This window comes from Leopardus geoffroyi, chromosome X (genome assembly GCF_018350155.1).
Source record: "Leopardus geoffroyi isolate Oge1 chromosome X, O.geoffroyi_Oge1_pat1.0, whole genome shotgun sequence".
In the NCBI taxonomy this organism is placed as follows: Eukaryota; Metazoa; Chordata; class Mammalia; order Carnivora; family Felidae; genus Leopardus; species Leopardus geoffroyi.
Genome location: NC_059343.1, coordinates 16,380,914 through 16,407,314, shown reverse-complemented (window position 1 = coordinate 16,407,314; position 26,401 = coordinate 16,380,914). Strand labels below are relative to the sequence as shown.

At 37.6% G+C, this 26,401-nt stretch overlaps 1 protein-coding gene across 7 annotated transcripts in view; it reads left to right on the top strand.

The window, feature by feature from the left end:
- Nucleotides 1-26,401, top strand: part of RPS6KA3 (ribosomal protein S6 kinase A3) — a 120,718-nt gene that overhangs the window by 49,416 nt on the left and 44,901 nt on the right. For 6 of the 7 annotated variants that reach the window (XM_045472442.1, XM_045472440.1, XM_045472444.1 and 3 more), the window contains 2 exons: nt 11,764-11,880; nt 17,711-17,792. In XM_045472442.1, coding sequence (XP_045328398.1) covers nt 11,764-11,880; nt 17,711-17,792 — 199 coding nt within the window. Of the gene's footprint in view, nt 1-1,121; nt 1,262-11,763; nt 11,881-17,710; nt 17,793-26,401 lie in introns of those variants that run through there. The other variant, XM_045472445.1, reaches the window with a different exon arrangement.

Sequence of the window (26,401 nt, the reverse complement as noted above, 5' to 3'; positions counted from 1 at the left end):
AGTACTGAACTGAGCTCCCATTATAGATGTATCATCAAGTATGTGCCTGCCTTGACCATGGTTCCTTCATCCAGAAAACTAGCTGATCATTTTTGGGGTTTTCTAGAGACTCTTTGGGTTTTGAAAATGCAGCTATTTTATTCAGTTCATCTAGGTCGTGATGTTTTTGTTGGTTCCACATAGGTTAATGTACATCAGGTAGAGCATTTTCCCACAGCTCTCGATGTTTCTACCCTTGAGTTTTGTTTAAATGCCACTATGTCAGTGATCATATTCTGACTCTTGGCATACTTACAAAATATTTTCCAAAATAAAAATACCTTAGAAAAACTTCTGGAGACTATTAGAGGATGAAATGGAGTAAAGAATTGTCTGGTAACTTGACCTCTCCTTTTCCAGTTTGGCTCATTCAGTAAGTGTTCTTTTTGCTCACTAATAACCCAGGGATTAGACTTTTTTTTTTTTAATTTAGATTTTATCAACTAGGATTTTTAGCCATGGACCTAAAAGGCTTTAACCTGGCTGATAATTGATGTCTATAACCAATGTGAATTTAAATGTAATTTACTTTCATTTAAAACTGAAAAAATTTGTCCTTATATCACAATCAAAAAGTTGCTTGCAATCAACAAGTGGTCATTTTCTTCCCATAGTTATGAAACAATTCCTCACTGACAGAGAACACCCATGACTTGTCTATATATAACCTTAAAATAGTCTTGAGACTACCCTTTGGAGTGTGTGTGTAAACATTACAAAGGATAAAATTTCACATGCACATCAATGACTTATGACTTTAATAGTGCTGACTAGTTTCATTTGCTTTTGAAGAGTCATGTAGTTAAGAAATACTAGAATTTCTCAGGATTTTGAAATGAAATAATGTTCATCTCACTGATTGTGAAAATTGTCTGGATTGCTGGGAACCAGGAGTTAAGAACATTTCAACAGGATTTTGCTATCAGCAAATCTGTTTTGGTTTCCTGTTCTGGCCTCCCTACCTATCAGCTACATTAGTGCCCTCGCCATTACGTTTCTCCTTTCTTTTACCACAGGAAAATTGTCAGGCCTCTTTTTCTAGCATTTCAGGACCCGCCTGACAGGAAATTTTCTAATTGCCGGAACAGCTGGTAGGAGAAAACTTTGCAGGGGCTTGGCCTTCCCTTTCTAACCTAAGTTTTACGGTCAGAAATTCTTGTATCACCATCATGGTTTCGTAGCCATGTTTAAATTTTTGTCTTTTCGTGTTCGCTCTATACAGGTAAGCTTTGTTCAACTTCTTTAAAGACTAAAATGTTTTAGTTGGAGCTAAGTATAGTTATACTAATTAAACAATAATTTCATTTTATATGTTCTTTTAAGAAGCTCTTCAAAATTCAAAACCAGTTTTTGTAGGCTGTTTGCCAAAAGTAAGCCAGTCATGTGTATTATACATTTCAACTCTGTATATTTTGTAAACTTATTTTTGCATTAGCTTTTACTGGTAGAGTAATATTTACTTTGCTAGTGATGGTAATTTTATATGGTATAATTTTTTATGATGATAGTAACTTTCAGTATTAAACTAGACATGAAAAAAATTGTGAACTTACTAATAGGAGATTCCTATAATGTAAGCAATATTTTAATGGGTAGGAGAATGTCTTATTTTAAAGAATCAAGACCTTAAGTTCAGACTTTTGTTGAAATTGGTTCTTTTAAAATTTTGAAGTTTTTTATCAACTTTATTTAAGTGACTTTGAGTAATTTTATCTGACTTAGAGTAGGCAGAGTTTTCAAAGCATTACTTTGTTGAAATGTGCTTAACAAATGATAATTTGCATTTTATGTCATCTAAAATTCTGCCAAATTAACTTGATATTTTGCCATGAGAATTGTGCTATCCTGCTGCTCTTTAAAGAGAATTAAATTTGTTGATTGGGATTCCCGATTAGGAGAAAATTGTGCTCTCTGCGGCAGTGATTAGGAGAGTTAGTCTGGAAAACAGCAATGCTGTTTTCTCAAACGAATATAAGAAGCTGGCTTGGAATATTCTCTTAGAAACTGTGGTTAACTGAAAAATGCTGAGCATATTTATAATCCATTAGAAAAAAGGTAAATTGGATTTGGTCAAATTGTAATCTAGAATATATTAAAATATGGCTTTCACCATGGCTTCAATAACCAGCCTAATTATGTCACAGCCAAATAGTTTTTATGTATTTTGATCATCTAAAAATTAACATACATTTTTTAAATTAAAAAATACGTTACATTATAGAACCTTGTATCTATATAGAGATTAATACTTTGATTTTGAGTTACATTTAAGAGGCAAATAAAGTATACATTTTTCATTTGTAAGGTCTTCTTTATGTTAGGCCAAAAACTGGTTACTATTCATGGTTAGAAAAGATTTATTCATTAGTTTTTACCAAGAAACATTTAAATAGTTTACTTCAAGTTTCAACCATATTTTCTGACATTCAAAACAATTTAGAAAATACAAATGCCTTAAGAACACACTTCCTGACTCACAGGAGGGCAGGAAAAAGGAAATTATGTATACAAGTCAGGGCATAATGCCAAATGTTGAATCATTCTTTAAAATCAATTAATATCACCCAGTTTGTTTACTTAATGGCAGTATGTTACAATATTAGGTTTTCTGTAACTCAAATAACATCACTTTCTGTTCCTTTTCTTTAATCCTTTTACATTTTAAGAACAAACTTGTATCTTTTCCCTCTCAACTTAAAAAGGAAACGCTAAGTTAATTTTTTTTCCCCATTAAAGGGTGAACTTTAAGGGTCATTTAGGAAGGAACCTATGGACCTCTTGGTAGTCCTGGGAAAAAAACAGGGTGGCTTTCTGTGTGACTGGAGAAACACCATAAGATCTACCTGTCCATAAATTTTCTTCTGCCATTTTTCTGTGATGTCTAAAATGACATTCTTTGCAGAATTCCTAAAATTATATATTTTTTAGCTGAACTGGCCTTGCTTTTTCTATCAGGGGTCATATCTCAACAAGTATTTATCCAATAATAAATCTTGGAATCCCTAGGTCAATTCCTAGAAGGAAGATACTATTCTTGTTAAATTTTTTTTATTACATTTTATTTATTTTTGAGAGACAGAGTGAGACAAAGTGAGAGTGGGGGAGGGGCAGAGAGAGAGGGAGACACAGAATCGGAAGCAGACTCCAGGCTCTGAGCTGTCAGCACAGAGCCTGACCCAGGGCTGGAACCCACGAACTGTGAGATTATGACCTGAGCCGAAGTCAGCCGCTCAACTGACTGAGCCACCCAGGCACCCCTATAGGCACATTTTCTTGATCAAATTACTGTCTTTCGTTGCTACACAAAGAGTGAATTTTTGTTAACCAAAGTCTGTCACACCTGAGAAACTGTTTCTGTTTATTTCACTATTGGATGTGGGTATTAATCACAGTATAAATAGAACAGTGAATTTGTTAATTTCTTGATGTGTCATAGTTTCGGTCATCAGTGATGATATTAAAACTTTTTTTAATTTTTTTAATGTTTTTTTCTGAGACAGAGGGAGACAGAGCATGAGTGGGGGAGGGGCAGAGAGAGAGGAAGACACAGAATCGGAAGCAGGCTCCAGGCTGTGAGCTGTCAGCACAGAGCCCGACACGGGGCTCAAACTCACGAACTGCGAGATGACCTGAGCCAAAGTCAGATGCCTAACCGACTGAGCCACCCAGGCGCCCCACTATTCTTCATCTTAGTATCTGTAACACCTAGCACACTACCTGGCTCATGATCTGAGTTGCCTTCTAAGAGAGTCTGTCATAGATCAGAAACATTTCCATTTGAACCAATCAGAAAGAAGCAGAAGCAACAGAGCCTCCTGAATTTTAGTTCCCTCTTCGACCTATTTTCTTCTTCTCTTTTGCATTCTCTTATGCAAACACTGGTTCCCATGTGTGCTCCCACACTGACCTCTGCACTGGCTTGTCTGTTGCCTGAAATGCTCTTTCCCCAAATGGTTGACTCCATCACATCCTTTTGGTCTTTACTAACATGGCACCTTTTCAATAAAACCTACACGGATGATTTTATTTAAAATTGGAAGCTGTCCTTTTCATCTCTGCACTTCTGATCCCTCTTACCCAACTTAATATCTTTTGTCTATGATATTTATCATGTTCTAACATGAATATACCTGTTATTATTGTTTGGTTTCTCCCCAAAACACCAGAGATTTTGGTCTGTTTCATTTATTGTATATCTCGGAGACCTAGAAGAGTGCTTGGCATGTATTAGGTACTCAGGAAAGAAATGTTTAAATGGACAAACGAGTTCCCATACATAGCTTGAAGGTATTGAACACCTAGGCTGGGGGTGGCAAATATCCGAAAGTGATAGTATAGACAAATGATACAGGGTTGTGGTATAGAACAGCTGCCAGCCTCACAGTTTTGCCTACAACTAGAACTTTACTTACAAAATAAACATAGACTTTGTAAAAATAAAAATACAGAATTTACTATAACTTTTGAAAATACACAAAGTGGGGTGCCTGGGTGGCGCAGTCGGTTAAGCGTCCGACTTCAGCCAGGTCACGATCTCGCGGTCCGGGAGTTCGAGCCCCGCGTCGGGCTCTGGGCTGATGGCTCAGAGCCTGGAGCCTGTTTCTGATTCTGTGTCTCCCTCTCTCTCTGCCCCTCCCCCGTTCATGCTCGGTCTCTCTCTGTCCCAAAAATAAATAAACATTGAAAAAAAAAAAAAAAGAAAGAAAATACACAAAGTAAGTTTTTTTGTGATGATGAATGGGCAGAAAATACACTTGTACTAGAAAATGTATAAATATGTGAACCTCGCAGAGTAATAATGGATGTAAGTTAAATATGTGCTCTACCTCATTGGCAACATTCTTATTTCATAAAATTATAGTTGCTTTCTGTGTACTTACAGGCAAAAACACAATTTTATAAACTGTCAAACTGTAGTTCTATGTTTTCATGTGACAGATTTATTACAGTAACAGGTGATTTATTGACAAGATATGTTTTCCACATGCAAATGTCAGCCCTGACTTCACAAATTTGATATTCCTCTCTGCATCCATCTCATTGGATTCTAGGTATGAGCTAGAAGAGCACATGTTTGCTTTTTTATCTGTTGTCCAAGATTGCCCAAACATTATTAATATTACGTCCTAGGTGAACCTCAAATTCATTTCTAAAATACTCATGGTCCCATAACTTGGAAACACGGGTGACATTAAGCACAGGCTAGACATTGAGATACCAACCAAGGATGTTTTACCTCTTATACTACTATGACTACATATACATAAAAGTAGATAGAAAATAGCTTGCTAATGTAACTAGTAAAAATTTAAACATGGAAGGAACAAAAACATGTGTTGAAGATAAAACAGTGACAGATTTTCAGAACTTGGGCCATAGGCCTTGATCTTTTGTCTCCACACCCAAGAACACTTTTTTGTACTTCCCTAGCACCAATTTAGAAAAGACTTTTGAAATTCTAGTTTATATCCTCAAAGAGGTTTGGAATGATTGCATCCATTTTGGGGGAAGAGGGTAGGGAGTGGAGGAAGTTGCTATTTTTTAAAATTTTTTAACTACTTATTTTTGAGAGAGAGAGCGAGTGGGGGAGGGGCAGAGAGAGAGGGAAACAGAATCAGAAGCAGGCTCCAGGCTCTGAGCTGGCAGCACAGAATGCGCACAGGGCTCCAACTCACAAACCGCGAGATCATGACCTGAGCTGAAGTCGGATGCTTAACGGACTGAGCCACATAGGCGCCCAAAGTTGCTATTTTTTTTTTTAAGAAACATTGAGAAAAGGAGCACTTGCAAATTTATTTTAAAACAAGATTTGCTGGGGGCACCCGAGTGGCTCAGTTGGTTGAGCCTCAGACTCTTGGTTTGGGCTCGTCATGAACCCAGAGTTGTGGGATCAAGCCCCACGTGGTGCTCTGCACTGAGTGCAGACCCTACTTAAGATTCTCTCTCTCTCTCTCTCTCTCTCTCTCTCTCTCTCTCTCTCTCTCTCCCTGTCCCCCACTCATGCTCCCTCTCTCTTTAAAAACAAAATAAAATAAAATAAGATTTGCCAGAATAAGAAATTCAGTATGAGGGTGGGAAAATAAAATCAAGGAAGTGTCTCAGAAAATAGGAGAGAAAAGATAAGTGGCATACAGGATTCAATCCCAGACGTACAATACCCAACTAAATAGAGGAGTTGAAAAAAGACAAACCCTGAAAAAAGGATGGAAGGAAATTATCAAAGAAATGTTAGATTTCCCCCAGAGGCAAAGAATTCAGGTCTTTAGATTATAAAGTCTCACTAACCATCTAACATTCGGAAGGAAAGAAGACCCATATTTATCTCACTAATGAGGAATTTCAGAAGTACAAGGACAGAGAAAATTCTTAAAGCTTCTGGAAAGAGGGGCGCCTGGGTGGCTCACTCAGTTAAGCGTCTGACTTTGGCTCAGGTCATGATCTCGCTGTTCGTGAGTTCGAGCCCCACATCGGGCTCTGTGCTGACAGCTAAGAGCCTGGAACCTGCTTTGGATTCTGTGTCTCCTTCTCTCTCTGCCCCTCCCCTGCTTGTGCTCTGTCTCTCTCTGTCTTTCAAAAATAAATAAATGTAAAAAAAGAAATAAAAAAAAAAAGCTTCTGGAAAGAAAACCAGTTCACCTTCCCAAAAATGTGTATCAGGCTAACATCACCCATTTCAGTAGCAGTCCTGGCTGTTAGAGGGCATTAGATCATTGGTGTCAATGTTCTGAGGCCAGATTGTTTTTATTCTAGAATTTGGTACAAAGCCAAATTATACAAATGTGAAGACAAAATAAAGATATCTTCAGATGTGCAAGCTTCAGAAAGTTTTTTTTCTACATCACCTTTCTTAGGAAGTTACAAGGGAGTAATCTAAGAAAGAGAAAGACATGGGAAACTGAGAATAGTGGATTCGACCAGAAAAGCACTGAAGAGATATCCGGAGGTAATAGCTGCGCAGCAAGGCCTAGAGAACAACCATTGCTGATGGGAGAGTAAGAGAGTGCTCTCAGAAGAATGGGAAGTATGGTAAAGGGTTAAGGAGAAATTAAGACTAATGGTCAGATTAACCTTTCCCTCCCCCCAGAATGATGGGGTGGGGGTGGGGCTGCTGCTGTTACAAACAGGGAAAAAAAAAACATGCAAAAAATTCATGGTCCCAATAGAACTCAAAGTAAAATGTATCGTGAATTTAAGCATTTGATGAAATGGTGGTTTTTTAAGTCCCCTCAGATTGTTTTGGAAGTCACTGTTACAGGCCCATATAAAAGGAAATTTAAATGTACTTTCTAGCCTACATTTAAACAATATATTGTCATGAAAATATATGTGGATGCTGGCTTATAAGCCTTCTGCTTTTAAAATCAGGCTGTGGAGACAACGTGAAGGATTTGGCTGTGGTTATAGCAGAGAATGTTAATTTTCTTAATATTAATAAAAATGTAAAAATACGATCAGCAGCAGATTGGGGAAGCTTGAGAGAAAAAAATGTACAGGCACTAATTAGCCTCCTTTTACAAAGTGAGGAGTTAGGATTCTATCCAAAACTAAGAGAAAACATAAGTTTGGGGCACCTCGGTGGCTCAGTCCAACTCTTGATTTTGGCTCAGGTCATGATCTCAGGGTTTGTGAGATGGAGCCCCTGTGTCGGGCTCTGCACTGACAGCTTGGAGACTGCATGGGATTCTTTCTCTCCCTCTCTCTCTCTCTGCCCCTCCCCTGCTCAGGCACTCTCTCTCAAAATAAATAAATAAACATTAAAAAAAGAAAAGTTTATGTAGAAGTAATATAATTATCAAACAGTGGAGAGAAAGATGATAAAAGGATATAAGTGAATCATCTAATTTTTAAATCAGCAGGCATTGTCTTGGGGCACCTGGGTGGCTCAGTCAGTTAAGTGTCTGACTTTGGCTCAGGTTCGTGGTTTGAGCCCTGTGTCAGGCTCTGTATTGACAGCTTGGAGCCTGGAGCCTGTTTCAGATTCTGTGTTTCCCTCTTTCTCTGTCCCTCTCCCACTCGCGCTCTGTCTCTCTCTGTCTCAAAAATAAGTAAACATTAAATTTTTTTTTAAATCAGCAGGCATTGTCTTAAAGTTAATCAACCAAGGAATTATCAAAGTAAGTGCAGAAAGAACTAACTTTTGTTTAAAGGCCTAGGTATGAGGGTGAAAGGAGACTTGCTTTTCATCATAAGGTATTCTGTCACTATTTGATTTGTCATTTGTGTGCACATATTACTTTAATTTTAAAAACACTTCATCAACCCAGGTTGATGAAAGGTTACATGTAAGGCAATGTTGGGAGAAAACACCAGAAAACTAAGTTGCAGCCATATTGTAGAGGGCCTCAAATTCCAAGGTGAAGCAGTGCATTTAATTTGGGAAAACTCAGAAGAGTGTTTGAGCCATCTGGTCATATGACTGAAGCTGTCTCCTTTTAGAAAACGAATTTGTCAGGAGGATAAATTGGACTGGCAGTGGCACAAAGGAGCATTCTGAGTAACCAAGCTAGTTTCAGTTTTCCACAGGAAAGGTAATGAAGGATTGTATCTGAGTGGTGCTGTTGGAAATGGAAGAACGAACGAACGAACGAAAGAAAGAAAGGGAGGGAGGGAGAGGGAGAGAGAGAGGGAAAGAAAGAAAGAAAAAAAAGGAAAGGAAAAGAAAGGATATTTCCATTACCATGTTTGATACATGGTAGATATTTTAGTGTATGTTGAATGAAAGGATCAAAGGGAGATTCCATGGTTTTTGGTAACTTGTTTGACAAGAGAGGAAAGGAAGGGTAGTCATCAAAGATGAAATCTTTCTTAAATAGTTACTGCTGTTTATTTTGATATCCATGACCTGATTGTAGCTCTCACTATGAAAGTAAGGCTTGATTCTGTATGCCTGCTACAAAATGCAAAACATTTTAACTAAGTGATGCCTTCCCTGTGTTGCATCATTGTGACACACAACTATAGTATTTGTTATGAAATAAAAGATGAAACAATATTGCAACCTAAAATTAAATCCCACTTACCCAAGAAAGAAAACTGGTAAGACATATAGAACCTTGTAGAGTATAGTTCTTCACAGCCTCGTGATTTAAGGGCAAAAATGGCTGTTAGATTCCCATTGGGCTCTTGAACGGATGATTTTTTCCATAGGAGGCTAACTGGCACATTGCTGGAATCCAACCCATGAACTTGGCCTCTTAAGTCTGTAATCCACTAGTCTTTAAAATGTGATGTGACAGCACTTTGGGTTACAGAAAAGGAGAACTTGTTTATAGTTTCATTCCATGCATAAGGTATATAATTTAGCAATACAAAAGTATATATAATTTATAAGCCAATAAGTGTACAAATATTGGGTATATGCTAATTTAGTTTAAAAAAATTATTTTTTGTTGGTAAGGATATGCTACCAAAGGTTCTGAGACATTTCTCTAATCACTTTAGCTAACTGACCCAAGAGATACAGACCAGTTACAAAGATCAAGGGAATAAGTCTGTATGTTCCTGCCATTGATCTTGGATGGGGAACCACCAGAAGCCTATGACATTCTCAGTGTGGAATAATGCTAAAAGCCTTGTTTTAGAAGTCACTAGAAGTCAGAACCTGGAATTGAGCCATAAGTCTACCAGTTACTGGCTTATGTTCTTTACTTAATCTCTTTAAACTTCAGACTATATTCAAACCATTTGACCTTTAAAAGGTCTGTCAAATTTCTAGTGGGGAATGGGGGAGTCTGTAGAGAATTCGGAGATGTTTTTGCTTGCTCTGAGGTATACTCCACCCTGTTATTATCAACTCTAACATTGATACGTAGTTAGAGATTTGTCATGAAGCATAAGATAAAAATGTGAAAAAGTACCTAACCCAGAGTTGGTACATGGTAAGTGCTTAATAAATATTTGCTGGATTTTAATCCAAATCTTACTTAATTCCACGTATGCACTGTTCTTTGAAAGTTTTCTTAAAAGAATTTAGTAATTTGCTTCCTGCCTTTGCTAATATAGCTACAAATAGCTATCGTTCTTGAGCCTTTGTACACCAGTGTCATTTGCAGAGAAGGGGTGCCCAGGAATGGGGCAGAGTCTCAGAGTCAGGTAATGCTTGATCCTACCCTAATACCTACTGCACAAGATGTTTGTGAGAAGTACAGGGGGTAGTGCATGTGAAATTACAAAATAAAGGACTAAACCATATTAGGAGATTGTTTTATTGTTGCCAAAGTTCTGAGAGAGTCCAACATGATTAAGCTGCCTCACTGTAGCACAGCCTACAAACTTGTGTCTTACAGAGTAAAATGCTGGGCCTGGATGTATTTTTTGACCTGTTATAGGAGCTTTTCTTCCTTTTACTATTCATTTTCAAAACCTGCCACATTAGGATACCTAATATTCTTTTTCAGAAATCTTTGAATTCCATATATAGCCAACATTCTGTCTCAATGTTAATTGAGTTCAAACATTTATGTGAAACAAGAATAATAAAAATAATGAATTATTTGTGTACAGCACATTTAGATTCTACTAATAATACTTAGGCACTCAGAAAAATAACATCATAGGCCAAAAAAAAGAAGTAAAAACAGTCTTTGACAGTCTGAGTTTTGTCTTATTGTAGTTTTTGGCTGTAACATATAGTACATGTCTTGATTAAATAAGGTATACTTAATCTGCTAATCCCAGAGTGAATAAGTAACTGAAATTCTGTGTATACTTGAATGTATTTTCAACCTTTCTCTCCTTTCTGATACTTTCGCTCAGATACACTGAAGCATCCACTGTCTTTAAAAATCTTCTTAACCCCGGGGCACCTGGGTGGCTCGGTTGAGCATCTGACTTCGGCTCAAGTCATGATCTCACAGCTCGTGAGTTCGGGCCCCATGTCAGGCTCTGTGCTGACAGCTCAGAGCCTGGAGCCCGCTTCAGATTCTGTGTCTCCCTCTCTCTCTGCCCCTAACCCACTTGCATTCTGTCTCTGTCTCTCTCAAAAATAAACAAACATTAAAAAAATTAAGAATCTTCTTAATCCCAAGACCTTCCACTGTTCATTATGCTAAATAGTACTTTTTTTTTTTTTCCTGTGTCTAATCCTCTGTCCAAATGGTAAATCTTTTTGGGTTTTGTGTTTTAGAGCTATTCCTTTCTCCACTGTCAGATCTCAAGTAGTCCTAGAAACAGAACGTATCTTAACATATTTCCAACAGAATAAACTTCAGCATACTGATTCAAATGGCCCTGCTGAGGATAGAAATCTCTATGTTTGCCTTGGAATATTTTTCAACTCATCTCCCAAAAAGTGTGTGTGTGTGTGTGTAACATTGGTTCTACCAAATACAAGCACATGTCAAAGCACAGCAGATTACTCCAATCTGTTTTCAGACTTCTTTACACCCTCTGCACTCACCCCATGAAACTATTTGTTCTAATCTCCAGTAGGAAGAATGAAGAGTTGGAAATACTCAGTGCTAATGTCAAGTAGAAGTTAAATTGGTCTATGTAGTGGGCTGCTATTATTCTCTCTTACATTTAAGTTGAAAGTACGTTGTGGGTAGAGCATGTGATTCTTGATCTCAGGGTCATGAGTTCAAGCTCCATGTTGGGCATAAAGCTTCCTTAAAAAAATAATAATTTGAGGATTTCTAATATGATATGTTAAATTTATATTTCTTAACTTTTAGCTGGAGAAAGTATTTCTGACTCTCTTTTCTTTCTTTATATTTGCATCAACAGGAAGAAGGCAGTATCAAAGAAATTGCAATCACACATCATGTAAAGGAAGGACATGAAAAGGCAGATCCTTCCCAATTTGAACTTTTAAAAGTATTGGGACAGGGATCATTTGGAAAGGTAAGTCATGAGTGTGTGTTTTTAAAAAGTTTTTTGATGGGGCGCCTGGGTGGCGCAGTCGGTTGAGCGTCCGACTTCAGCCAGGTCACGATCTCGCGGTCCGGGAGTTCGAGCCCCACGTCGGGCTCTGGGCTGATGGCTCAGAGCCTGGAGCCTGTTTCCGATTCTGTGTCTCCCTCTCTCTCTGCCCCTCCCCCGTTCATGCTCTGTCTCTCTCTGTCCCAAAAATGAATGAACGTTGAAAAAAAAAAATATTTTAAAAAGTTTTTTGGGGGGAATTCATGTGTATTTAGTACAGATGGGGAATGGAACTATTTTATGAAATACTGATCTCCCTACAAGCAGTGTTTCTATGTTCTTACATTTCTCACTATCAGTAAGTGTTGGAAAGTGAATAAAGTCATTGAAAAGTACACTGGAAATGTTTGTAAATTGGCAGTATTCACTTCATATTCATTTTATCTTCAAGAACATGTGACCTCTCTAAGGGGCGCCTGGGTGGCTCAGTCGATTGCGCAGCCGACTTTGGTTCAGGTCATGATCTCATGGCTCATGAGTTGGAGCCCCACATCTGTGCTCACAGCTCAGAGCCCGGAGCCTGCTTCAGATTCTATCTCCTCTCTTTCTGCCCCTCCCCTTCTCATGCACTGTCACTCTCTCTCTTTCTCTCTCTCTCTCTCTCAAATGTAAATAAACATAAAAATTTTTTTTTTAAAAAGAACATGTGACCTCTCTTAATTGCACTTTGCAAATGATTAAAAATCAAAAAATATTCCCTTTGTACACTTTGTGATACTCTTTTTGAGTCCTCATGTAGAATTGGAAGGTGCTCTTGCAGATACATTATCACAATATGTCTCAGTTTTCCCTCCAGACTATCCCTAATACCAGTAGAAAGTAGATGAATACTTCTAAGGAATTAGGGTGGGGATTGCCAATATGAGTCATGAAATTTTGGGGACTTACATCTTGTCTTTAAAATGAATATTGGGGCACATGGGTGGCTCAGTCAGTTAAGCCACTGACTTGGGCTCAGATCATGATCTCACGGTTCGTGAGTTTGAGCCTACTGCATGTGCTCATTCTCTCTCTCTCTCTCTCTCTCTCTCAAAAATAAATGAATATTTTTTTTATTTTAAATATAAAAATAAAATAAATTTAAAATGAATACAAAGGTTGCATTGTATTCAGTGATGTCCAGGTTTGTCTTTACTATCAAAAAATGTTTCCCAAACCCACCAACTAAAATTGTTCCACAAAATGCAATATCTTCATTCTTCTGCTAATCCATTTCTCAGTGATAGGAAAGTTCTGAGATTGCATTCAACTTGCACATTGCAGTGCTTCCTTACCACCTCCCTGTGAGGAGACATTTGAAGATAATGTGCTTTGCAAACTTCAAAACAGCACTTGAGCTTCCTTGTGTATTTTAGAGGGACTCTTTAGCAATTCTTGGTTAATATATATAGGTAACTTATTACAGCTGTTAACCTCTTTCAACACCCCCCCCCCCACCAAAGTGATGCTTTTAATTCACATATAGGTTAAGTAGGCAGCATAACATAATGGTTGCAAATTTGGGCCCTATAGGTCAGTCAGACTTGGATCCGATTTTTTTTTCCTTCTGCTTAACTTGCTTCATGTTCTTGAGCAAGTTATTTAACCTCTTAGAGCCTCATTTTCCTCCCAGTCAGTCATTAAGTATTGAAATTCCTCAAGGTTCCATTCTAGGCTTCCTTCTCACTCTACACTCCCTACTAATTATTTTCTCTATACCCACTATCTTAATTATAACCCATATACAGCTGTCTTAACAGATTTCTATCTCCAATCTAGATCATGCCTCTAAGCTCTGAACTCTGGACAGCTGCATATTTTTTTCTCTTAACGTGTCTCCAAGGCAGTTTAAACTCAACATGTCTAAGACCAAACTCATGATTTTCCCTTGCCCCCTCAAACCTGCCCTGTTTCATTTTTCTCTGCAGCTATGAATGGTATCCAGTTAAGCCAAAAACTAGGGAGTCATTTTTGACATATCCTTCTACTGCCTACCCTTTCCTCTTGCCACCCCCCCCACCAATCTAATTTGTCAGTAAGTCCTATTGATTTAGTAATGATTTCTCAAATCTTGTCTATCCTGTCCTTCTCCACTGCCACTCCTCAAGTCTATGGAACCACCATTTCTCCCTGGCCTATTGAAGGAGGCTCCTAACTGGGGCTTCCCAAATTTATTCTTTTCTCAAGCCACTATTTACATAACAGCCAACAAGAGCTAATCTTATACTTTAGTAGCCTCCCTTTGTCTTTAGGATAAAGACATATTCTTAAGATATCTGAGGAGCCCCTTTTTGTGGTGCCTAGCTACCTCGGCAGCATCACTTTATGTATTTTTCACTACCTGTGTTCTGGCCACACTGTCCACCTTTTTCAGTCCTTATGCACCAGGCTCCATCCCACTAGAAAGCCTTTGCACATGCACTTCCCTCTGTACGCAACACTCTGCTCCACTCCCACCCCCTCCTCATCTTGTTAACTCCTCTCATGCTTATGATCCTAAAGAGGTCTTCTCTGCCATTCTCACTAGGTCATATTCCTCTATTTTACCCTGTCAGAACATCTTATACCTCATCTTCACAGCACTCACCACAATTGCAGCTTTTCATTTGTGTAGTTGTTTATTGGCTGTCTCTTATATATTCATTCCATGAGTGCAGGGGACATGCTTTGTAACATGTCTCAGCATTGAGCTGGCAACACAGTACCTATCATATAATTCTGGAAAGAAGCAATGAGTAAATAGTAGTCCTGACCTCATAGGTTAGCCGTGAGAATTAAATAATATAAGGCCATGCACATAATATCTGCTGTGGAGTTGTATTATCCTGCAATGCATTACAGATAAACCCAAATAGATGGGTTCCTTTCTATACATTAGATTTTCAAGGAATAGAGTATTTAAGTTGCCAGAAGTTAGCATGCATCTCCCTTTATTTCTTTAAAAGTAATTTAAATACCTTACTATAAATAGCAAACATTAAAAATACAGCGTCTCCTTTCTTACTCATCCTAAAAAGTCAGCGTAAGCCAAGGAAACAGGAATGACCTGTCAGAGCTTAGAATAGCTTCATGGGGGAGTTCGAAAGGTCACAAATGCTCTGGTGGGGGAAGATCCGATGGCATCTGGGACCGCTGCTGCTCCTGCTACATTGACTGGTAACCTGCCAGAGGGAACATTAATAGTGCCCTAAGCAGGAGCACAGAACTGGGTGGCTGGCCTGGTTCTCGTTCCAATACATCCACTGTGACACTAGTCAAATTATTTAACCTCACTAAGCCCTAGCTTGGGCAGTTATAAATAGGCATTGCTCAGTCCTGCCTCCCAAAATTATCATGGTGATGTATTACAAATGCTTGTGAAGGTCCTTTGCAAACTAACATGTGCTGAAAGTATTAAGGTAATCTTTTTTTTTTTAATGAATTTATTTTTGAGAGAAAGAGAGCATAGGGGACAGGCAGAGAGAGAGGGACATAGATAATCTGAAGTGGGCTCTGCTCTGACAGCAGAGAACGTGATGTGGTTCTTAAACTCATGAACCATGAGATCATGACCTGAGCTGAAGTCGGATGCCTATCCAACTGAGCCACCCAGGCAGCCGATGTGGTAAAGTACTTTCAAAGAAGGGTGAAGAAAGCTTGCAATCCACAGGGAGAATTTTTCTTGTACAGTGGCACAAAGAAGCTTGGTTAGGAAATCTTAAGAATAAATATTAGAAAAATCCTAATTATCTCCACCTAATTAAAATTTATTTCTGTTCAAAAATACTAATAATCGTTGCTTACCTTTAACATTTGAATGTCATTCCATCTTAGGAACCTGATTAAGAATGCTTTTTTTCTCCCTAGTTTGGCTCTGTGCTAACTGGCTACAAGGAGCTAAAGAGTGGAGCATCACAGAGGGGGATAGGATGGGGGGTTTGGTTTGGGGAGAGGAACCTCCAATGCATCAGGGTTTCTGTGCAAGTTGTGGTGCTCTTTACTAGGCTTGAGGTCATTGCCAATCACCTTTAGCACAATTTCTCAAAGTGAGGAACTCTGCCTTGCCCTAGAATCAGTTGAATGTAGTATTTTTTTTTTAATTTTGTGCTAATAACCTGGCATGCTAGTGCATATAATTGAGAGCTGACCTTAAAGTTAATTGTTGATTATAATTGCTTCTCTTCCCATCTGTGGCAGCTCAATAACACTGCTAGGTAGAAAAAAGAGTTGGAATTCAGGTCCATTTAGCAAGTACGTATAAAGATTTCATGAAAAAGATCATCAATCACTATGTGGTACACCTGAAATTAATATTACCCTGTATGTTAACTAACTGGAATTTTTTAATGTTTATTTAATTTTTTTGAGAGAGAGAGAGCACGAGAGAGCTCACGACTGGGGGAGAGGCAAAGAGAGAGGGAGACAGAGAATCTGAAGCAGGCTCTGCACTAACAGCTCAAAGCCTGACATGGGGCTTGAACCCACGAACCATGAAATCATGACATGAGCCATTGTCAGGTACTCAAGTGACTGAGCCACCCAGGTGCCCATTTTATTTAAATGGAATTTAAATAAAAACTTTTTAAAAAAAGATCACAAGCCTAATGATCAAAATGAATAGAAGAGATTTATAGGTAGTCTTGTATTAGCCATGTTATAGCACAACCATGAATTATTTACAGCAGACTTTATTCATTTTGCATAAATTTCACACTGTATTTTGAAAGCAGCTAAAAATATTTGGAAAGTCAAGAAGCTCAGTAACATACCTAGGAACTGTGTTTTGCATATTTAGATATATGTGATAATTTGATTTTTGAAAGGTGGGATTCTGGCTTAAGTCACATTAAATATTTGTGAATACAAGAAACAAATATAGAGAACAAACTGAGGGTGGACGGTGGGGTGGGAAGAGGGAAAATGGGTGATAAGCATTGAGGAGGGCACTTGTTAGGATGAGCACTGGCTGTTGTATGTAAGCCAATTTGACAATAAGTTATATTTTTAAAAAAGAATTTAGAATATTAAATAAAAGTCAATGGGGCGCATGGATGGCTCAGTTGGTTAAGCGCCGACTTTGGCTCAGGTCATGATCTCACATTTCATGAGTTCGAGCACGGCATCAGGCTCTGTGCTGACAGCTCAGAGCCTGGAGCCTCTTCAGATTCTGTGTCTCCCTCTCTCTCTCTGCTCCTCCCCTGCTCACACTCTGTCTCTCTCTCTCTCTCTCAAAAATAAATAAAGATAAATAATCAAAATTAAAAAAAATATTTGTGAATAGCCTTCTTCAATGTAACTGTTTTAAGTTGTTCTGCCCAGCAATGAGAAATTTATGTGTAGTTTTCATACATAGAAAAGACCAATCATCAATGAATAATTGTATCAACAGAAAATTGTGGTCAAGGGGAACAACTGTGTGACAATTTTTATGGAATCAGAAGAATTTTTGTTTTGTTAAAAGCAGAGCAATGACCACCTGTGTTATACTTCAAACAAGTTAGACTTTTATCTAATTATGACATAGCTTAAAAATTTTTATTTGTGTCTTATACGTGACATGCTTTTCGAGAATTGGCAAACAACAAAAAGAAAACAATGTATTCACTTATGTTGACACCTCAAGTTATAGCCAACTGTTACAACTCATTGTACTTATAATTGATACATAAGGAAAATCGGCCTCTACAGTGTATTAGAATCTTTCTAATAATAAACTGTATTATAGAAAGGGTCTCATTTTTAACAGTGGTGTCGTTTGTGATACTTTGTCAAACTTTCTCTCATTTAAATACAGGTTTTCTTAGTCAAAAAAATCTCAGGCTCTGATGCTAGACAGCTTTATGCCATGAAAGTATTGAAGAAGGCCACCTTGAAAGGTAAGTGCTGCGACTATTTATAACGTTTGTGTAGTGTAAACAGACTGAAAGGTCTCAGTAGATCTCCAGTGACTCCTAGGCCAGTTACTTACATTCTGAATCTGTTCCTATTATTGTCTTTAAATTTAGACTTTCTTTTAGTGAATTTTTCCTACTGGGCTAGGAATCATATGGCTAGTGAGAATGGGAGTTGCCATATTATAAAAGTATCGTAAATTCATCTTGGGCTTATGCAAGTAGAAGTTGAGAAGATTCAAACTGGGTTTGATTCATCTTCAAATTAATGTCATTATTTTAATGTTTTGAAAACTTACTGATTTACTGGATGCAAAATACCGTTTATTTTAAGGACTTTATCATCTTGGTCTCCAAGTAAATTTTTATACTAAGCCTCAGATTTTGAACAATCTAACGTAGGATTTGACTCTTACAGGTAAATAGTCGTTTAGAGGAAATTACACATAGTTTTTAAAATATTTACATCTTCCTTTTATGTAGTAGTATTGGTTATTTTACCACATAACCTCCAGTTGTTTTTGTATTGATTCCCAACATCATTTTTTTCTTCTTCAATTTACATGTAATTTTAAAGATTTTAGAATATTCTGAAAGGAATATCTGTGATGATCATTTATTATTTCTGATGTTATTCTTCCCAGCTAGTCACCCACTCTGGATATCATTATTCTAAGAAATTCCACATTTTTCTATAAAAATCCTTTGCTTCCTTTCTCCTGCTCCCTTCCTGAATGTATTTTCTTTCCTATCCAGTCTCTACTCCTGGAACACTACATAGTTGATTCTTGCTAGGACCAGGAAATTAAATTTTATCCTCAGTGCCCTCCTTTATATCAGTACTTCTATAAATTTATGCTTAGGAATTCCATGTTATAAAGCTGCATAGGTGGAGGGGCGCCTGGGTGGCTCAGTTGGTTAAGTGTCCGGCTCTTGATTTCAACTGAGGTCATGATCTCACAGTTTGTGAGATCAAGCCCTGTGTTGGGCTCCACGCTGTCAGCATGGGATTCTCTCTCTGCGCCTTTCCCACTCATTCATTCCCCCCACTTTCTCAAAATTAAATTTTTTTTTTTAATTTTTTTTTTCAACGTTTATTTATTTTTGGGACAGAGAGAGACAGAGCATGAACGGGGGAGGGGCAGAGAGAGAGGGAGACACAGAATCAGAAACAGGCTCCAGGCTCCAGGCTCTGAGCCATCAGCCCAGAGCCTGACGCGGGGCTCGAACTCACGGACCGCGAGATCGTGACCTGGCTGAAGTCGGACGCTTAACCGACTGCGCCACCCAGGCGCCCCATCAAAATTAATTTTTAAAAAAACTCCATAGGTGGAACTTACATAAGAGAGTTCATTCACAAAAACAACAAAAGTAGGTTTCATATGTTTAACAGGATCTGTGTTGTGCATAACATACATAAACTATGAAACTGAAAAATCTAAAAGATATCAGGAAGGAAAATAAATGCCCAATTCCTTTTACAGAAGGCCAACTGTTGTTAAGAATCCCAGTATTCATCTAGCCATCCATCCAATTAGCTCCATATCCTCAAGATTCCAATTGAATTTTCTTTTAAATATTTAAAATTTCATTTGAGGGGCGCCTGGGTGGCTCAGTCGGTTAAGCGTCTGACTTTGGCTCATGATCTCACGGTCATGATCTCACGGTCCGTGGGTTCGAGCCCCACGTCGGGCTCTGTGCTGACAGCTCAGAGCCTGGAGCCTGCTTCGGATTCTGTGTCTCCCTCTCTCTCTGACCCTCCCCCGTTCATGCTTTGTCTCTCTCTATCTCAAAAATAAATAAACATTAAAAAAAATTTTTTTTAATTTCATTTGAAACAAAGCATACACCTCAAAAAATATTTGAAAAAAGAAGAATAGGAAAGGAATAAGCTCTCTCAGGTTTAAAGCTTATTTAAAACAGTAATAATTCACTATGTTATTGGGGGGAATAATATAGGCATACAAATCAGAATAAAACATCACAAAAGTATTATATATTTAAAAAAGGGAAAAAAATAAAAAATTAAAAAAGGAAAGTGGCATATTTTACGCCCTCAGTAAACACTGATTGAATGTGAATTGGAATGAAAAAAAGTATTACATATTAGATTTTAATGTATTTGTAAAAATATTGAGTACTTGCTGTGCTGTATGACAAACCAAGTATACAGAACATTGAGAAATAATGATTTCATAAGTTTTGTTCGAAATATTCCTGAGCAACCTGGAAAAAAATTAGTCTTCTCTTAAACTCTGTGTCATAAAAAATATAGCAATCTAACTGAACAATCTAAGTGGATTTTACAAATTAACACATCTAAGAAACTTGTGAAGAGATATTGAGCAAATTACAAATCTCAAATAGACACTTCAAAAATTTTAGCTTTTTATAAAATGAAAAGTAGTATAAATAGGAAATCATGAAATTATTCACTTCAAATATTACAAAATAATAATATGAAGAATCAATAAAGGACCCCTACAGCCAAATCTAGGACAATTTGAACATTGCAAAAATCCATGATAGTGATAGTATAAAATCCATGAATTGATCCATATATTAAGTAATATGGAGAAAGGGAAGGCTCTTCCTTATAGTAGAATTCCAACTAATAAATGTAAAAGGAACAATTAATAGGAGTTCCTGAAAGGTAACATTACAACCTCTACCTAAAGGATTTCAGGATAAGTTTTATGCAGGGGTATAAAATAATCTTTGGAAAAATGTTCATTTTGCTAATAAAGAAATACATGTAAAAAGTTGGATATTGGGGTCCCCGGGTGGCTCAGTCGGTTAAGTGTCTTCAGGTCGTGATCTCACGGTGTGTAGGTTTGGGCTCCCCAGTCGGTCTCAGTGCTGACAGCTCAGAGCCTGGAGCCTGCTTCGGATTCTGTGCCTTCCTCTCTCTCTGCCCCTCTCCCATTCACCCTCTGTTTCTCTCTGTCTCTCAAAAATGAATAAATGTTAAAAAAAAATTTTTTAATGAGTTATTTCATATGATGGCAACATAAATTGGAAAGTGGTTTTGCAGTAAATACAAAGAGCCATTATTGCTGCTAAATTAACCTCAGGAAATAATCTCAAAGAAAGAATTCATGTACTTGACAGTTCTCACAGCAACATTAATTTATGATGTTGATAATTTAGAAATCACACAAACATTGAAAAATGGAGGAATATTTTAATATAGCATGTAATTTAATAGAATATTATTTAAAGGAAATATTTCAAATATAATCCCCAAAATGAACTTAATGAAAATATGAAAGTAAACAATTGTAACAAATTTGGCTACCACAAGTATGTAAAATTATATGGATATGAGCTATAGAAGAAACCATAGAAAAGTGAAAATATCTGACATATTGGAATTGTAAACTGTCAGATAATTTTTAATGTATTCTTAAACTCAATTTTTATTTTTATCAAAGTAATTTATATATAGAATCTTATAAAATAGCAAAGCTTTACCAACCCCTCCCATCCAGTTGTTGACCCTCAGAGACAGTGACTTTCATCTATCTACTCAACTGCTGCTTCTGCCATTTACCTCCACATTCAGTATTCTTTATTGCAATTCTTTGATTGTTTTCATTTGGTGATATTATAATTTATTGACTTTGTAACATGGAAGATTAGGATTTAGTTCTCTCATACTATCACCCACACACAATTCCCCATTTCATGTCTTCCCAGTAATGTTTTCATTATTGCAGGTTTATAAAAACTTCTTGGAGTACCTGCATGGTTCAGTCAATTAAGTATATGACTCTTGGTTTCTGCTTTGGTCTTGATCTCATGGTTTGTGAGTTTGAACACCACGTCAGGCTTTGCATTGACTGCGTGGAGCCTGCTTGGGATCTTCCCTCTCCCTCTCTTTCTGTCCCTCCGCCCCCCCTCAAAAATAAACAACTAAATTTACATAAATACATACATACATATGTACGTACGTACGTACATACTGTTCCTCACTGAGCCAAATAGTATAGTGGAGTCACTTTTCCTTCACATCTTTGCTGTATTAGATCTCATTTTCTAAATTCTGTTTCTACCTTTTTCTCAGTTTACTTTCCAGTCTGGGTGCAACATATCTTCTAGTAGCTACCTCAAAAAGGGTGAATGGATTCTAATTTTTCTGTGACCTTGAATGTCTTAAAATGTCTTTATTCTGCCCCTCGCTTAATTCATAATTTGGCTGAGTGTAAAATTCTAGGTGAGAAGTAATTTTCCCTCCGATATTTGAAGGCATTGTTTCCATTGTCTTCCAGTTCCCTGTGTTGCAGTTATGAAGTTTATTGCAATTCTGACTTCAGTCCTTTGTGCATAAGCAGCTTTTCCTCTTTGGAAGTCTTTAGAATCACTCTATATCTTATCCCTGGTGTTCTGGAACTTGTACAGTGGTATTTCTTTAGTGTGGACTTTTAAAATTCATCATACCAGGTATGGGGTGGCCTCTTCCATTCTAGAAACTCATTTCTTCAGTTTTGGCAGAGTGTTTTGTCATTACTTCCCCATTTTGTAACAGCTTCTCTTCAAATATGTTGGACCTCCTGATCATTTCTTAATTTTGTTTTTCCCTCCTGTTTTCCAGTTTTGTCCTTTTCCCCCTATATCCTAGGAAATATTATCAACTGTCTTTCAACCTTTCTATTGACCTTTGTGTTTCTACCATCATTTTTGTTTGTTTGTTTATTTTGAGAGAGAGAGAGAGACAGAGAGGGAATGGGGGAGAGGGAGAGAGAGAATTCCAAGCAGGCTACACACTGTCAGTGCAGAGCCTGATGTGGGGCTCGATTCCACGAACCATGAGATCATGGCCTGAGCTGAAATAAAGAGTTGGATGCTTAACCAACCGAGCAACCCAAGTGCCCCTCAACCACCGTTTTTAATTTCCTAGATTTTCCTTGTTCTCTATTCCATTTTTTAAAACTTTTTCTCGGGGTGCCTGGGTGGCGCAGTCGGTTAAGCGTCCGACTTCAGCCAGGTCACGATCTCGCGGTCCGTGAGTTCGAGCCCTGCGTCGGGCTCTGGGCTGATGGCTCAGAGCCTGGAGCCTGTTTCCAATTCTGTGTCTCCCTCTCTCTCTGCCCCTCCCCCCGTTCATGCTCTGTCTCTCTCTGTCCCAAAAATAAATAAACGTTGGAAAAAAATTTTTTTTTTTTAAAAATACAACTTTTTCTCACAGAAAGTGTCAGGGCACCTGGGTGGCTCAGTCGGTTAAGCATCTGACTTCGGCTCAGGTCATGATCTCACGGTTTGTAATTTCAAGCCCCAGGTCGGCCTCTGTGCTTACAGCTCAGAGCCTGGAGCCTGCTTCAGATTCTGTGTCTCCCTCTCTCTCTGCTCCTCCCCCACTCGCTCACTGTCTCTGTCTCTCTCTCTCAAAAATAAATAAACATTAAAAATTTTTTTAAAAAGAAAGAAAGTGTCAAACATTTAGAGAAAGAAACTAAAGAATTGGGCACCTTGGGTGGCTCCGTTGGTTAAGCATCTGAGTTCAACTCAGGTCATGATCTCACGGTTCATGAGTTCGAGCCCCATGTTGGTCTGTCAGCACACAGCCTGCTTCAGATCCTCTCTCCCCTTCTCTCTGCCTTTCTCCCGCTCATTCTCTCTCTCTTTCTGTCTCTCGCTCTCTCTCTCTCTCTCAAAAATAAATAAACATTAAAAAAAATTAAAAGAAGAAAGAAACCAAAGAATATAGAGAACACCCGTATACCCTCCTTGCTGCTTCAGCATTTCCCAGTTCACAGTCAATTTTTTTTTTTTTTTTGCATCTGTGTTCTTCCCCTCCCCCTCTTTTGATACTTTGGAGCACATCCCAGACATTGTACAATTTTTTCCATAAATATTTTAGTATGTGTCTCTAAAAGATAAGAACTCTTAAAAGAAATGATACAACTCTAACATTATACCTAAAAATCTAATATACAGATATCCTGTCAGTATTCACGTTTCCAATTATGCCTATTGTTATGATTCATTTTTCTTTTTGCAGTATGTTTGAATCGGGATCTATATAAGATCTATATTTTGTAGTTGGTCGATAATCTCTTTTAAGTCTTTTAATCTGTGAGTTCTTCTACACTTTTTTTCTTTGTAGTTTATTGAAGATAATGGTTCCTTTCCCCCTAACCCTTTTAAAGCTTCTTTTTCATGGGTGCCATATGATTTTTGCTCTCTTGGTGGATATAAATGACAAGGGTGATTTTTAAGTTTTCTTGTGTTCTTTACATTGTCTCTGTTTCACCATATTCCTTTTTCTTTCTATTTTGAGAGCTGTTTTTCATTTTTAGAGCCTTTCCTCAAGTGCCTACGGGTCCTTTGCTAACTTTTTCTCATTTAAGAGTGAAGTACCAAATAACCAATTGGAAAGGGTTCTCTGGCAAGAATTTGCTTATTTCTCCTTGGCTTCATTCCCTTAGTCTTAGCTTTTAGCTTTCTCTTATCTACTTCTGCTCTTGCTTCCTCTCCTGTTCTTTGTCCTTACGAGTTTATGCATAATTGTTCCATTAATGTAATTTCACTGGGGGTTTGTAAGAAAGTAGAAAATAAAGCATCTATATTTAAGCAGAAGTCTCTTTGTTTCCATTTCAGAGTTCCTATTAATTCAATAAGTGGGGTCAAATAGAAGTCAGTAGTGTGAGGTTGAGTTTGTGGGGACTTTTGTCCTAATACAGTAGTCTGTGGGCCTAAAAGTTTTGTAAACCATTGCTTCAACAGTTTCTTAATATATAATCCTGGAAACATAAACACCATTTCTTCTTGTTCACTCTCATGTTCAAGTCAAGGAGGATTTAAGACCTAATAACTACTATATGAGAAAAATTATTTCAGAGGAATGTAGTTGCTTTGCCAGTATGAGTCATTATTAACAAATTCTATTTCAGGGTTTAGAGTTTACCAATATAAAACATGCCTTTTTCTAAAGCAGTATATCCTCATCAGAACTCCTGATTGTAGGATTATTTATATTTGTCAATAGGTCTTTACATAGGTAAAAGAAACCAGATTAGAATTATTAAACAGTCCTACCTCAGACAAAATGAAGGAATCCTTTAGTGACAATATCCCACTGCTCATTTTCAACTAAACAAGGTCTCATCAGTGTTACATGTAAGGAAACCACCTCACAAGATAATCATAATTGAAAATCATCTTGTTCTAGCATTTCATTTTATTTTATAAGTTTATTTATTTTGAGAGAAAGAGAGAACAGGGGAGGAGCAGAGAGAGAGAGGGGGAGAGAGAGAGTCCCAAGCAGGCTCCACACTGACAGTGCAGACCCCAACGCAGGGCTCAAACTCATCAACTGTGAGATCATGACCTGAGCCGAAACCAAGAGTTGGATGCTTACCCAACTGAGCCACCCAGGGGTCCCTCTAGCCTCTCATTTTATAGAGAAGGAAGCAGGAAGTCCCCAAGGAGTGTAAGGATTTGACTAAGATAATTCATTTGTTAGCAGAGCCACTAAAAACTGTAGCTCTTGACTCCCAAATGATTGTTCTTTTCATTGTGGTAGAATAATAGAAGAGAGATATACAGTAAGTATGTTGGTGGATGTTTTTGCTGCTTAGTGAACAGAGAGGTGAGTTTTAAATGATAAGATTTGTAATGTTTGTATAATTATTGAAAGAGGTAGGAATTTGGAATCTACCTTTTAAGGTAATAGGAACTGAATCCAAGATCATATGGGTAGCAGTAGAAAAAACACAGATGTGGGCTAGACTGGAGCAGAATTATCAGCAGTCCTAGGTGATGAACCTCATTCACATAAATAAAGAAGACACCAGAGTTGTTGTGATAGGACAGATAATGAAATCAGAGATTGATACTGAATTTGATACACCAGCTGGACAAGTCATTTAAAAGACAAAGCTTTATAGGTATCAAGAGTAATTGGTTTCTATACTTGGTTTGCCCATTTCCAGTCACTGGCACCAAAATCTCCCAGTTGGAAGTGGAAAATTGGTAGAATGGGAAACATAGGATTTTGTGTTAGCTTCTTTGTTTATTTTTTCCAGAGGTCTTATTTCTGTGTTTTAAATATCTGCAGTCACTTTAAATTGAAAAAAAAAAAAAAAAAAAAACCCCGTCAACTCATGTTTCTGTCCCTTCTTTCCCCCCACAAAAGATTCTCTTTCCCATTCTTTCTGCTTAATATCTGACACAACCATTCAGTCATTCTGGCCTGAAAAATAAAAGTTATTTATGATTTATCCTTATTATGCAACAGAAAAAAATTAAAATTTTAATGAATGATTATTTTCACCTCTCAAATCCCTTGAGCTGCCAACACAGAATACTTACCAGAATGTATTCAATTTTTTTTTTTTTTGCTCATCTGTCATTCCCACCAGATTATGAGCTTCTTGAAGATGATTTTGTTTGTATTTGTATCTCCCAGTGCCTGACACACAAAATTTACTCAGGAAATGTTTGGTTGGTAAAAGAGAGCTTTGCCTACAGGATCAAACGTAAATTTATCGTGCCATTCCAAATTATCAAGAATCTGGGTCTTCCCAATTTCACCTCCCCAATTCCCATACTGATTTGGTTGCTTTCTTTTCTTCATGCATGCCTCCATGTTC